Below are 11,877 nucleotides of genomic sequence, written 5' to 3' on the forward strand. Positions count from 1 at the left end.
CTCTGGAGTGTAAAATCATTCAACCTTGGAACTTACAGGTTGTAACGCTGGTTAACGAGGATAGACTATGATTCATGATGACAGAAAAGCCAGTTTATTGCGGAAAGCAGATAAAGAGGATGTAAATAGCCGCCAGCACACGGGACAAGGTCCTGAAGCAGTACTCCCACCAGTGATCCATCTCGGTAAATGTGTAGCGGTCTCCCTACTCACAAACTAATGTTACCATTCTATCTATGCCGCACTATGCCGCACTATGCCACATAACTGTATGAGTTGGGCTCGACTCGTTCCATATAGTCCCTCTCGATCAATCTGCAGAAGAAATGTTAGCAGATGTTCTTGGTAAAATAGTCGCGAGAGCATACTTGTTAATGTTAGTCTTAATATCTGGAGGCTGGAGCTGACCCCGACTGAGAGTAGCCTCGATGACCTCCGCAATCAACTCGGAATGCGTGATGGTCTTCCGGCTCTTCATGATGCGCACAATGGCCGCCTGGGTTTCGAAATGACGGTCTGCTGCCACACGCTCGTGGGTAGTCTTGTTCTCCTCCTTGGTTTCCTTCAGTTGCACCTGGTTGATCTTGATCCGCATCTTCGCGTCCTCGAATCTAGGATTGTAACTGAATTCATCTGTCGACTCAACTTCCTTGCCCTTGGGCTTCTTGACCAACACACGGAACTTTGCACAAGCCAAGGACTGCAGGGTTCGCTTCAACTCCGGGTCCGATAGTCCTGTCTCCTCCTGAATTTCTTTGTAGCCCAAGCTCTCGCCCTCAAGTTCATTGAATAGAAGCAGCACAATTGCCTGGAAGGAGCTGACCACTAGATCCTTGTCGCCTTTGGGGAATCGAGCTCGTAGTTGACAGTGCGCCAGCTGATGCTTCCAGGTCAGTTTCCGGCCACTGTGCTTGTTGCGGTAGAACTCCTCAAAGCTTCCGAGAGCACTCATAATGCTCGGAGGGATCCGGACAGGAACGTCGGGGTATGTGGGCCATGACGCCGCCGAGAGCACGCTGACATTCAGATCCATAGGCGGACGTCGATCTCTATTAAGCTGCTTCTGCATGGAATTATAAGCAACCATCTCGTCGCGTGCTACCTCCATGTCCTTGAACATCGATTCGAGGTTATGAGTGAAGCCTGATCCGCATTCTGTAATACCGTGTTAGAAAACCAAGTAATCATCAGTAGATTTTGAGTGAATTCAAACCTTTCTTCAAAAGAACAAGCATCTCCTTCTCAGCCTCATCGCTTGCACTCCGATTCATCAGCAGACGCCGAGCAAGGTCATTCTTGTAAAATGCTTCAAAGACTGCTTTCCCTTGCACGAATCGGAAAAGATCCAACACTTGGTCAAGCTGTCGTCGCATTTCAGAAAATGAGTCGTCCAGAGGCGCGTCTGATTGACTAGGTGGCAGTGACTTCAATCCACCCTTTAAGAGCCGATCGACGTACTTGGCAATCATCTCACCGGTCTTGGGATTGTCGGTGCCACCGGACGATTCTGACTTCCTGCCCAAATTCATGAATTGACCAAATGAGTCCCGAAGAGTGTTGCCCAGGTCCACGTCCCCGTTGAACGAATCAGACAATGTCTCGTCCAGCTGTTTTTTGAATTTGAGTAATCGTATGACCATGACTACTTCTTGATGTTCATCAAAAACAATATTGGAGCCTTCCTCCACGATGAAGCTTCCAAATGCTGGTTTGAGTTTGATACCGAGGCCTCGTCGAGTGAGCAAACCGTACAGCTGCTTCAGAGCAATCTTGTTCTCCGATCGCATCAAAGCAATGACCTCGTTCTGTCTGAGAAGAACGTCCTCATGCTCCGCAATCAGCGTTATATCCAGGAGTTCGGATAACTTTTGCTTCGTGCTCCGATTAAGGGAGAAGAATTCACATCTTTCAACTTCACGTTCGATCAAGCGGTGGCTATGCTCGACATACGAGGCAAGTGGCTTTTCTGATTCTTCGGCTGCCCACGCGGTCACAAATTTCTGAGTGTTGGAGATAAATAATGGCTCGAAATCACTGCTGTAGACATCGAGGTTGTGGAAAAGCTCCATAGCATTTTTGAGAAGAGTCTTGTCCGGCATTATTCTAGTCTCCGCTCCTCGATCCACGGAGATGAGGTCATAGGCACCTTGCAAAATCTTAGGCTTGAGGCTTTTGTCGGCGAAGACATAGGAGCGGAATTGGATAAGCCCCATTTCATGAATAACCGGAAAGTCTTTCGAATGTAAGAGGAATGATTGGTCAAGGTAGTAGAAGACCCAGCGGACCGTAATCTAATGCTCTAAGGTCAGCTCATGAACGATACATCTCATGTGATGTACCAGCAACCTACTAGTCTTGTATGCCAGGAGGACCATGCCTCGATCACTGCCCGCAATGTATCGACATCCGTACCGCCTCCTGTCCTTGTCACCAGATTATCACGTAGTTTGCCTGCAACGTACGCCTTGCACCTGTCCTGGACTTTTTTTGCCAACAAGGTCGCGCCATCCTGTCGACAGATGTTTTCAGCGCCTTTGTAGAGTTCCTCTAGCGAGATATTCGGCTTCTTATCTTCAAAGATGTCCGTCAATGCCCCATCCAGTTGTGTCCAAATCTTGTTGAAGTACGGCTCATGATTGGCCCGAGGTCCAGTACGAAGGTTCTTGACGACGAGCTTTCTGGGGCCAGCACCAGGATTGAAGTTGTTCTGACGAGTGTTCATCGCAGATTTCTCCGATGAAGTGTTAGCCGCAGGCACAGCCCGGATAAAAGCAGCGCCATTCTTGGGCGGGGATCCGGAGAAGTTGTACATCTTATTGGGTGAGACGGCGTGGACTGGGGAAGAGCGCGAGGGGGGAGACGGAGAAGCGGGAACGCTTAGACGTCGAGGAGGACTTTGGTGGCGGTGAATCGTGGGAATATTTGTTCTTCGATAGAAGCTCGGAGATGGTCCTCTGCGACTGTGGCTGCGATGGCTCTCCTTGATCAGAAAGCTTCCTCTTGCCGATCGATTTGCGCTTACCGCTCCTCTGCTCGGGGTCGCCGCTCGACTGCATCTACCCGGTTCGGTCCGACTCTGGCGAGAAGCGCTTATCAAGGAAGAGATTGTTATGATGGATCGACCATTGCCGGGCCTGGGCGGAGAGGCGCGGGTTTGGGTTTGAGGGGAATTGACTGCTCCCTGCGAACTTGGCTCCGCACGGCGATAAGATACGGAGCTTAGGCCCGTTGCCTGAATGCCTGAATCAGACGGGAATTTTGATTAACGATCTTTTGAGGTTGGTTTGAATGGAAACTTATAACTCTTTGGATTGGTATTTAGCTGCTCTTCTCCGGTCGGCTTTTTTTCTCAAAAGACTGCAGATCCAAGGTTGCTGTTCGAATGAGTAGTTTCCTCTACGTAACATATTTACGCTCCTGGGTGGGGCTTTCCTACCTTACGTAGCTGCCGCCGCTTTTATGAGGACACTTAGAGTCAGGCTTACTGAGTAGATCTCAGTCCAGCCTCTGGCTCATTGAGCTGCTTAGTGATATCGCGTGATGGTATATTGAGCAGCCAATCACACCCACTAAGCGCATAGTGAGTTTGATTGGCTACTTACTGTCCAGCCAAGCCAGATGGTTTGAATGATACTGAGCATACACATGTTCGATGATTTGTATATCATGGCAAGTTTCGAAGATTTTGACTTGATTGGAAAGATAATTCCATGACCTCAATTCACAACGTAAAATTGTTTCGAACGTATCAATTGTGGCTGAAAGCTAAAGCTTGATAATAACCTTGCCCTGGTGCTGGGCAGAATACAAATGGTCAAAGGCAGCGTTCGAGTCAGTAAACGAAAAGACTTGATCTATGATAGCTGACAGTCCCACTTGTCTTTCATTGAGGAAATTGCACAAATCCTGCTGGTCGATTATGGAGCCGACAAAGATTCCCCTAGAGTCAGAGCAAATTATTTATGATTACTTTAAAGATAGTGGCAAGGCAGTCACTTACTGTAACTTAGCGGTCTTCATCAGGACCGATGATGTGGCCGTTTCTGCCTGCGAAGGTAAATCAAAACCCCCAAGAAAGCCGACTAAAGACACTGTTCCTCGTTGGGCCAGTGAAGCAAGACTTTGGACAATGGTGGCTGGTCCCACGTTTTCTATAACGATATCTGCGCCGTTACCATCAGTTAGGCGTAAGACCTCCTTTTCCCACTCTGGATGAGTCTTATAATTGATGGTATCGACAGTGCCTGGTGAACCCAACGAGCGAGCCATTTCCAATTTCTTATCGGAAGAGGAGGTGATGATAGGACGTATACCAGCAGCTAAGCAAATCTGCAAAGCAAACATGCTCACTCCACCAGTACCTGATTGCGGATGATCAGCTAAAGTGGAAAATCTGCTTTTTGCCCGCAACAACTTACCTTGCAGTAGTGCGACTTTGCCCGAGTCGCGGGTGCTTGGCGTACCAAGGGCGTTCCAAGCCGTTGTTCCAGCACAGGTGATCGTCGCTGCCTAGATAGCCGTCAGTATTTGTGAAAGCCAGGAGGCATGAAGTGTTCTCAAACCTCTTCCCAAGATAGATATCCTGGTAAATGAACTAGAACTTTTTGTTCAAAGATTGCATATTCACGAAGAACACCATCAACATCATAGAGCTGCCTTTTTCTTCTCGGTTGCAGTAAGATTGTTTAAGTCGAAGATGGGCGCGACACGATCCCCCACTTTGAACTGGATAACTTTTGATCCGGTCGAGATAACCTCTGCGGCACAATCTGAAGCTGGAATACCTTTCTTGATAGAAGTGTCTGGATACTTTCCGTGAAGCATCGCGACATCACGATAATTGAGAGAGACAGCATGGACACGGACAAGTACTTCGTCAGGTTGAAGTGTGCTTGGGAGCTTCTCTGTAATAAGCTCTAAGGATCTGGGAATTGGCCCAGAGGTACGACGGAAAGCTCGGGTTGTATCGGGAAGCGACATCTTTGGAAATCTATTGCAACCATTCTGAGCGTACCTTGTTTATTATATGCATCTAGGATTCTTTAGCTGACATATTATTTGATATCACACTAGTTACTTGAGTGACGTCGAAGTAGTAATGTCAAACTCAGGCCAAATTCCGCGCCATCTGGGGGACTCGTGGAGTCGACCCTTGATCTCACGTAGCCTGCGGAGAAATCTAGCTACGTCAGAGAATAAAGGCAAATGTTATCGGTAAAAAGGCTTATACCCACTAGGAAGGAACAGATTCCTGGTTGAAAAAATCAAAGACAAAAAGTTATTTAAGCATTTGCGGAGTTATGCGGCCCGCATCACTGCCGCACATACATAGGCACGTTCAAGGCTTGATCTTTAGGCTACAGTACCTTAGCTGTAATTAACTAGTGTAGTAGGGTATCAGCGGCATGCGAAGAGTTGACTTGTAATCGCCAATTGATGTGATGCTTCACAGTCGGCGCTAAATTCTCGTCATAGTCCTCTTAAAGAGAATTCCTGTGCTAACGGTAGGCTTGAACTATCCAGCCCTCTAAGCTTCTATAGTGACGTTTCATGGGTCAAAGTCGGACGCAAAGGCCGGCGGTTAACCCACTGTGGTTAAAATGGAGCGGTCAATATGGCGTGGTCAAAACATGGCTTCTTCAATTTCTACCTAGCAATACTTAATGAGATTGGACGTCGTTTTACAACTGGAGTATTGCGATTTACATTTTGATTACAGCAATATTCGAATTGGCATCTTTTCCTTTAAAGAGAAACTGTATTCATCTCCAGCGCTAAGGTGATAAAGAAACCGGCAAGGCTAGATTCAACCAAGCTGCAGATCATCCTTGTTCAAAACGTCCTTGATAGAAAGTATGGTACTGTATATCTGAAGCCATAAGAACCACCAAGCCGCCCATTCATCATAAAAAACTTCCAAAATTTTCCGTACAAACCAAGTCCACGAGATCTTATAATCTGATTATGAGTTTACTGTGTACGAGGTATTCTTTATACATTCCTATACCTCCCTCATTCAGAAGCTATGTGATTTAGTGAACATAGTGACATGGTGATTCCTTGGCACACGATCAACTTAAATTATGGGATAACACAGGCTTCCAACTGGACTTCGGCTAGACAGGCCAATTCTCTATGAGGTGTCAGATACCGATGTCGACTACTCAATTGAGCGACGCATGAATAAGCTCAGACTACAAGTACAGTGAAAGCCACCAAGTATATATCCATTGCCAGGTATGTATCGGAGCCCCGAAGGTAGTTGGAATTGCACAAGTATCTACCCAGGTGGGCAGGATTTTGTACCTTGAGCCGAAACCTTGGGAAGGCCAGGCGACCTCAAAACAGATAGGCAGAAGCTTCAAATCATTGGAACGTGGAATAGATTCATAAAACGGGACTTAAAATCGCTCAATCTCTGAAAGCAGCCTACTCCGTCTACCTATCCTATGTATGTTACACCTGTCATTGACCCTCAGAACCCTGCCGTGCGTGTTGACACGCGACTTTTCAATCTCAATTCTCAATGTCATGAAAACAAGCCAGGCCGAACAGTGTGCTGGACCTCTGATTCTTCAAATTCGACGTAGTCAGAAGCTGCCACAAGCGCCATGAAAGACTTGACAAGTTCACACAAGGCGTTCTGGTGGTCAGCTGGGGCATCGCCCCCAATCTTGGCAAATCGCTTGAACACCCCCACCATGCATGGCCGGTTTTCAGCGATGAAAGCCCGAGTCTGTGCCTTGATCTGCTCATTGTGGACTCCCCGGGAGAAGACCGCAGATACGATGACACGGATCACAGATAGCAGGAGATCATAAAACTTTCGTAAGGAATCGGGGTTATCAATATCTGATCAAGTTAGTAAATATACTTGCTGAACCAATTAGAGCAGAGCAAACTGACCGATGCCAATGTCGGGATCAGCAGAGAATAACTGTGACTCTCGCACTGACTCGAAGAGACCGGATTTGAGAACAACGATGGCACCATTCTTGGTCTGAGAAAGTTGCTGAAGCAAAGCCAGCAGGGATTCATAGAATGCCAAGTGAGCAGGGGTATCTAGACACCACAGATGAGTATTGTAGACTGACATATTGTGTCGCGATAAAACTTACCGTTTGCTGGGGTATTGCGTAGTTCGTGCGGTAAGGATCTGACGGCATCCAAGAATAAGCTCAGATAGTTGGACTGTGAGATTAGTTCTGCTAGAACACAATCAGTGCGACTGTCCAGAACCGCGAGACAATTCAGAAGAAGCAAAGCAGCAGCTCGACAGGCCTCCTGGCCAGTGTAGGCGTCGTCACAGATGATCTCGACAAGACCAGGCCCAGCTGCCTTGATTACTTGCTGGCTATGCCGTTGCAGACCGGCATGAACTGACTCGGATGTTGTGATGCGAGTAATGTAGTGAGAACAGATTCCGTAGAGAACTTCCCTCAGTGAGACATTTCCTGTAGCCAACGTGATGCCCCGCATAGAGACTTGGAAGAGTTGGTGCAATTTTTCGTCAATGACATCGCCGCTCTGTGAGCCAGGGGTTGCAGACATGTCAGACGCGAGTTTCCCTATAAGGGTTTCAGCGAGTCGTGCTAGCTCGATCGCCTCTGGCGAGTCTCCCTCAATGGCAATCTCCAACTTGGGAAGAATGAGTTGAATAGAGTGTAGGATGAAAGTTGGTCTGTTTGAATCATCTAGGACGGAGCAGCTGACTATGGTGGTGACAAGCTCTGCCCAAGAACGTAGGGCGAGGTAACGATTATGTTGGATTTGACGCGACTGATTTGTCGCATGGATGATTGCCTTTAGGGAATCCGCCTCTTTGTTGAACAATTCTTCGTCTTGAGACCGGGGCGCTCCATAGGCGAAAATCTTGGTCTTCTCAACTTGAATCAATTCCTCAAGCTCAGCAACATTATAGAGCACGAACGAGTCCTCATTCTTCTTGGCGCAGATATCGAAAGGAATGTTGCCAAGTAGTTGCAGCTGCGGCAAATCGAACTCGCGAGCGACTTCAAGATCGGCAAAGTCAAAGAGGTCAAACACGGAGTGGGTTTTGATGGATTCGCCATTGTCCAAGACAGAGTCACCGAGTAATGTCGAGAGAGTCTCTGCTTGAAGAGTGGGTGATCCGACCTTAGCTGCCGCGCGGATTTCCGTCGCAGCGTACGCGAAAAGATGGCTTCTGTAAAGCAAGAATTCACCCAAGGCCGATGTGGCCTCGGAAAGCCAAAACTCATCTGACATCAGCGGAAAGCCATGCCAGGCAGTGTTAGGACCGACAAGGGTTTGTCCAGAGAACATATGCGGTAGGAAACCACTGATACGCATCTCACCAAGAGTGAAGTATGTTGCCAGCTTTGAAGACCAGAGGTGCCGAAGAACCTCAAAGGCAACGCGTTTGAGATGGACGGTCCATGATACAATAGTACCATCGAGTTCATCAGGATAGTCACGTAGGAAGTCGATGATAGCATGTAGAAGAGACGATCGCATTGCGAATAGGCCCTCTGATGGTACATCAAGCATATTGCCAACAGAGCCAAAGCCAAGTAGAAGATGCGCGACAGTGGGGCGATCTGTGATCATTCCAAGGCAGCTGTTCAATAGAGCCAGAAGGCTTTCTCGAATAACATAACCGGCCGCCTGAGCACCCCATTCCAGTTCCCTCTCGTCCGGTGCCATTTGCGCTACGAGCGAACGAGATATGCTATCGATATCCACCTCACTAGCAAGGACCTCCACGATCTTGTTCGAGGATTGCCACCGGGATATCTCAGGAGACGACATCTTGTTCAGCTTGCGGGAGCTTGAGAGCTTCTCCAATAATGTCATAGATGTGACGGTAAGTTGCTGGTGTCCTGTCCCACAATAGAGGCATAGCGAGGGCACGAGGCCCAGATTGTTCAGCACGCTATCTTCAAAAGAAGCGAGTGACGAGTTCGCAACATTGATCTTGTTCGGTGCAGAGTTGACCTTAACCATTGGCTTCACAATATTGAAATACGTGGATTGTAGATCCAGTATCAAGTTCATCACCTCAACAGTGCGGAGGAGAGTCAATACCATAACGGAATTGGACGATGCCTGAGCGATCTCTGCAACATCCTTGTTACTGTTTGCAAACAAGGCTTTGAGGACATCTTCATTGAAAAGCCATTCCATTACGCGAGCAAAGGGATGAAGTCGAACATAGCTGGTAAGCGCTATAGTTGCTGCTGCGGAATCAGACGCGTGCGATGGCTGGCTGAGAATGGTGACAAGATCCTCATTGAAAGTCCGTAGGCATGTCACAATAAATTCCATGCAGTTATAAGTGAGCAAACTGGACTGGTAATCATTGAGTTCTTGGATCTTGCGAGAAACAGCATGTCCCAAAACGAAGTCGATATAAGGCTCAACGCCTGGCATGCGATAAGCCGAGCCCAATGACTCCGGAAAAGAAAGTGACAGGGGGTTGTCCGTCACGTCGAAGGCCGGGGCAATCAGCGAATTCAACAAACCAACCAGCGCATTGGTCTGATCAAAACTCTCCCCAATCATCTGTAAAGCCTGCTGCTGGCGCCATACGCCCTTGGAAATACTGGGGACTTTACCTATGCACAAGGAAGATAGGAGCTCGCTAGACAAATGTTCGTCCACCCGAAGCCACATTTCATTTCCATTGGCGAACGACTTATCGGTCATTAACGCTGAAAGCGTGGCAAAGGTGGTCGCTCTGAGGTGTGTTGGGATCGGGCCACTGCACAGCTTCAAAAGGGTGTCGACAACAGCGAAGTTTTCATTCCGCAACATCCAGTCCCGAATGGTTGCGCTTTGCTTGCACAGATGTCCCATGAGACGGAGGTAACAAGTCAACATAACTGGGCTCTCAGGTTCGCTCATATCCACGGGCTCAGATTTTCGAGCCCGCACCATACCCTGCTGGGTGGTAGTACTTTGTGGCTTCTCTGTAACTCGGTTGGCATAGAGACGCAGTTCAGCAAACATTTGCATCCAGTTCATTGTTGTTGACCGTTTCAATTTCGAGCCCATGAATTTATCTTCCTCAGATAAGAACCGATGCGCGGCGATTGCATTTTCCTCCCCCTCAGAGATAGAGCAGAGCATTTCACAAAAGGCACTGACTCGGGGAACAGTCTGACGCTTGGAAGCCCACTGGAGAAAGCCGTAAAGATTGCCATCAGGATCCGCCCAAAATTCCTGTGCAGCATCTTGCCGCTGCTCAAAGGAAAATGATATTATCATAAGGAGAGACTCAAGGTGAGTTCGTGCCTCCACCAAGCCACGGTGGAGACTTGATGTTAGGCCATCTCTCAGAGCAGTTATCTGGTCCAACCTTTGTGTGTCTTCCTCGGATTTGAGTAATCGAACAGCATCCGGCATGTTGGCAATGCATGACTCAACATAGACCTCGAAATTTTCCATCAGAAGCTCCTTCATGTATTCAGAGCAAGGATCAAGCTCTGGTAACGTGATAACACTTTCTCTGAGGAGCAGGGCTACCAGCTCAGTTCGAGCTGGATCAGCCCATTCTTCGCTGTTGATGCTAGAGCAGATTGCGAGCATGAAATCAAGGGCACCGTCGTCAAGGGCAGTCATGAACGTTTTCGTGCGTTCCCTCGCTTCCTTTTCCAGGTCAGCACCTACAACCGGGGAGGATGGTCCATCATCAAAGTACCATCCACTGTAGACCGACAGCCACAGAGCAATAATAGCAGCATGGAAGGTGGGTAATTTCCAGGTCTGACCATCCTTGGTACTGGTAATAATTTCATTCAGACTTCGAGCATCCTTTTGTACGCCAGAGCCTTCTGGAGATCCATGTTGAACGAAAGATGCGATCGCGACGGGGATATAATGGACCAATAGCCCATCAAAACGGTCCAACTTTTTCAATTGTGCGACGAGAGCGCGAAAGTCCTCCGAGCTTGTGTATGTGCCTTTGAACAGGTAGAAGAGAATGGCGCCGAGCGATTCGTGCTGTTGCTGCAGACTGTGGCGCTGGTAGTCTATAGCCTCCATGATCTCGCGATGTTCTCCGAAGCCAATGACTGAAACTTTTTGGATCTGATCCGCGAGAAGCAATAGCCAAGTTTCGATGTCGGCCATGGCCTGCATGCCTTTCCTTGCAAAAAGCGAGGCGTTCTGCATGGTGCTATTTTTGACCTCCAAGATATCGGAGAGAACATCATGCAGGATAGCTGAAGTTCGCTCTCGCTCAACCTCATTTGCCTCGCGGAAGATAAGACGCAAACATTCCAGGAGGAAAGATCGTCGCTCGTGGAATCGCATAATGGCGGTGATCAAAGGAGGCCGGTCCAAAACCTGGGAATCATCCTGCGCGGCATAGAACATCTCCGCAGCTTGTAGCTCGTCGAGGTTCAAGGCGTCGGCCAGCTGTAGCGCGCCCTGCTGGAAGTCATGGTTGATTTCATGTGGTATACCGGCAACAGTGATTTTCCCTAAATAATTGCAGCCCAGGTCAGCCAATGTTATACTGAGAATGGAGCCAAAATTTGGGAGTTCAGTGAATACTCACCCGAAAGAACTTGTTGGCGACTTGTACCGTTTTTCGTGGGCTTGTCTAGGAGTTTTCGGAAGTCTTGAATATGGGCGTCCAATTCGTAAACCAGGCGATCGATGTTGCCCAGCGAAGAATCCGAGATAGCAGAGAGGTCCTGATACAGGCCTCGCAGCCCGGCGAGGTTTCGGGTGAGCTCTGTCATGACAGCGCGGGGTGTAGGTATCTGTAGGGAACGGAAGCTTCACAGCTCTGTTTGTTCCTAAAGGCGGAACGCGATCAAAAATCCCGGGCGGTGATCACCAGTTCTGCCGCTCCACAAAACAACTCTCTACACCGTCGCAAGACTACGT

The 11,877-nt window shown here is 48.3% G+C and overlaps 3 protein-coding genes across 3 annotated transcripts; all 3 read right to left on the reverse strand.

Annotated features, from left to right (window-relative positions):
• Positions 1-254: 254 nt before the first annotated feature.
• N7484_009390 (cullin family protein) lies at positions 255-2,812 on the reverse strand (the record flags this gene model as incomplete). The annotated part of the gene is made up of 4 exons (XM_057119777.1): positions 255-315; positions 369-1,155; positions 1,214-2,291; positions 2,351-2,812. The coding sequence occupies 4 exons, from the start codon at positions 2,810-2,812 to the stop codon at positions 255-257; spliced, it is 2,388 nt and encodes a 795-aa protein (XP_056969332.1).
• A 953-nt stretch (positions 2,813-3,765) lies between these two features.
• Positions 3,766-4,980, reverse strand: N7484_009391 (zinc-dependent alcohol dehydrogenase family protein; the record flags this gene model as incomplete). Its single annotated transcript, XM_057119778.1, has 4 exons — positions 3,766-3,940; positions 4,001-4,361; positions 4,419-4,509; positions 4,720-4,980. The coding sequence occupies 4 exons, from the start codon at positions 4,978-4,980 to the stop codon at positions 3,766-3,768; spliced, it is 888 nt and encodes a 295-aa protein (XP_056969333.1).
• Positions 4,981-6,529: 1,549 nt separating this feature from the next.
• Positions 6,530-11,729, reverse strand: N7484_009392 (nuclear pore complex Nup192/Nup205 family protein; the record flags this gene model as incomplete). The annotated part of the gene is made up of 4 exons (XM_057119779.1): positions 6,530-6,852; positions 6,907-7,062; positions 7,119-11,465; positions 11,543-11,729. The coding sequence occupies 4 exons, from the start codon at positions 11,727-11,729 to the stop codon at positions 6,530-6,532; spliced, it is 5,013 nt and encodes a 1,670-aa protein (XP_056969334.1).
• Between the last annotated feature and the right edge of the window lie 148 nt (positions 11,730-11,877).

This window comes from Penicillium longicatenatum (assembly GCF_028827895.1).
Source record: "Penicillium longicatenatum strain IBT 33135 chromosome Unknown contig_6_segment0_segment0, whole genome shotgun sequence".
Classification (NCBI taxonomy): Eukaryota; Fungi; Ascomycota; class Eurotiomycetes; order Eurotiales; family Aspergillaceae; genus Penicillium; species Penicillium longicatenatum.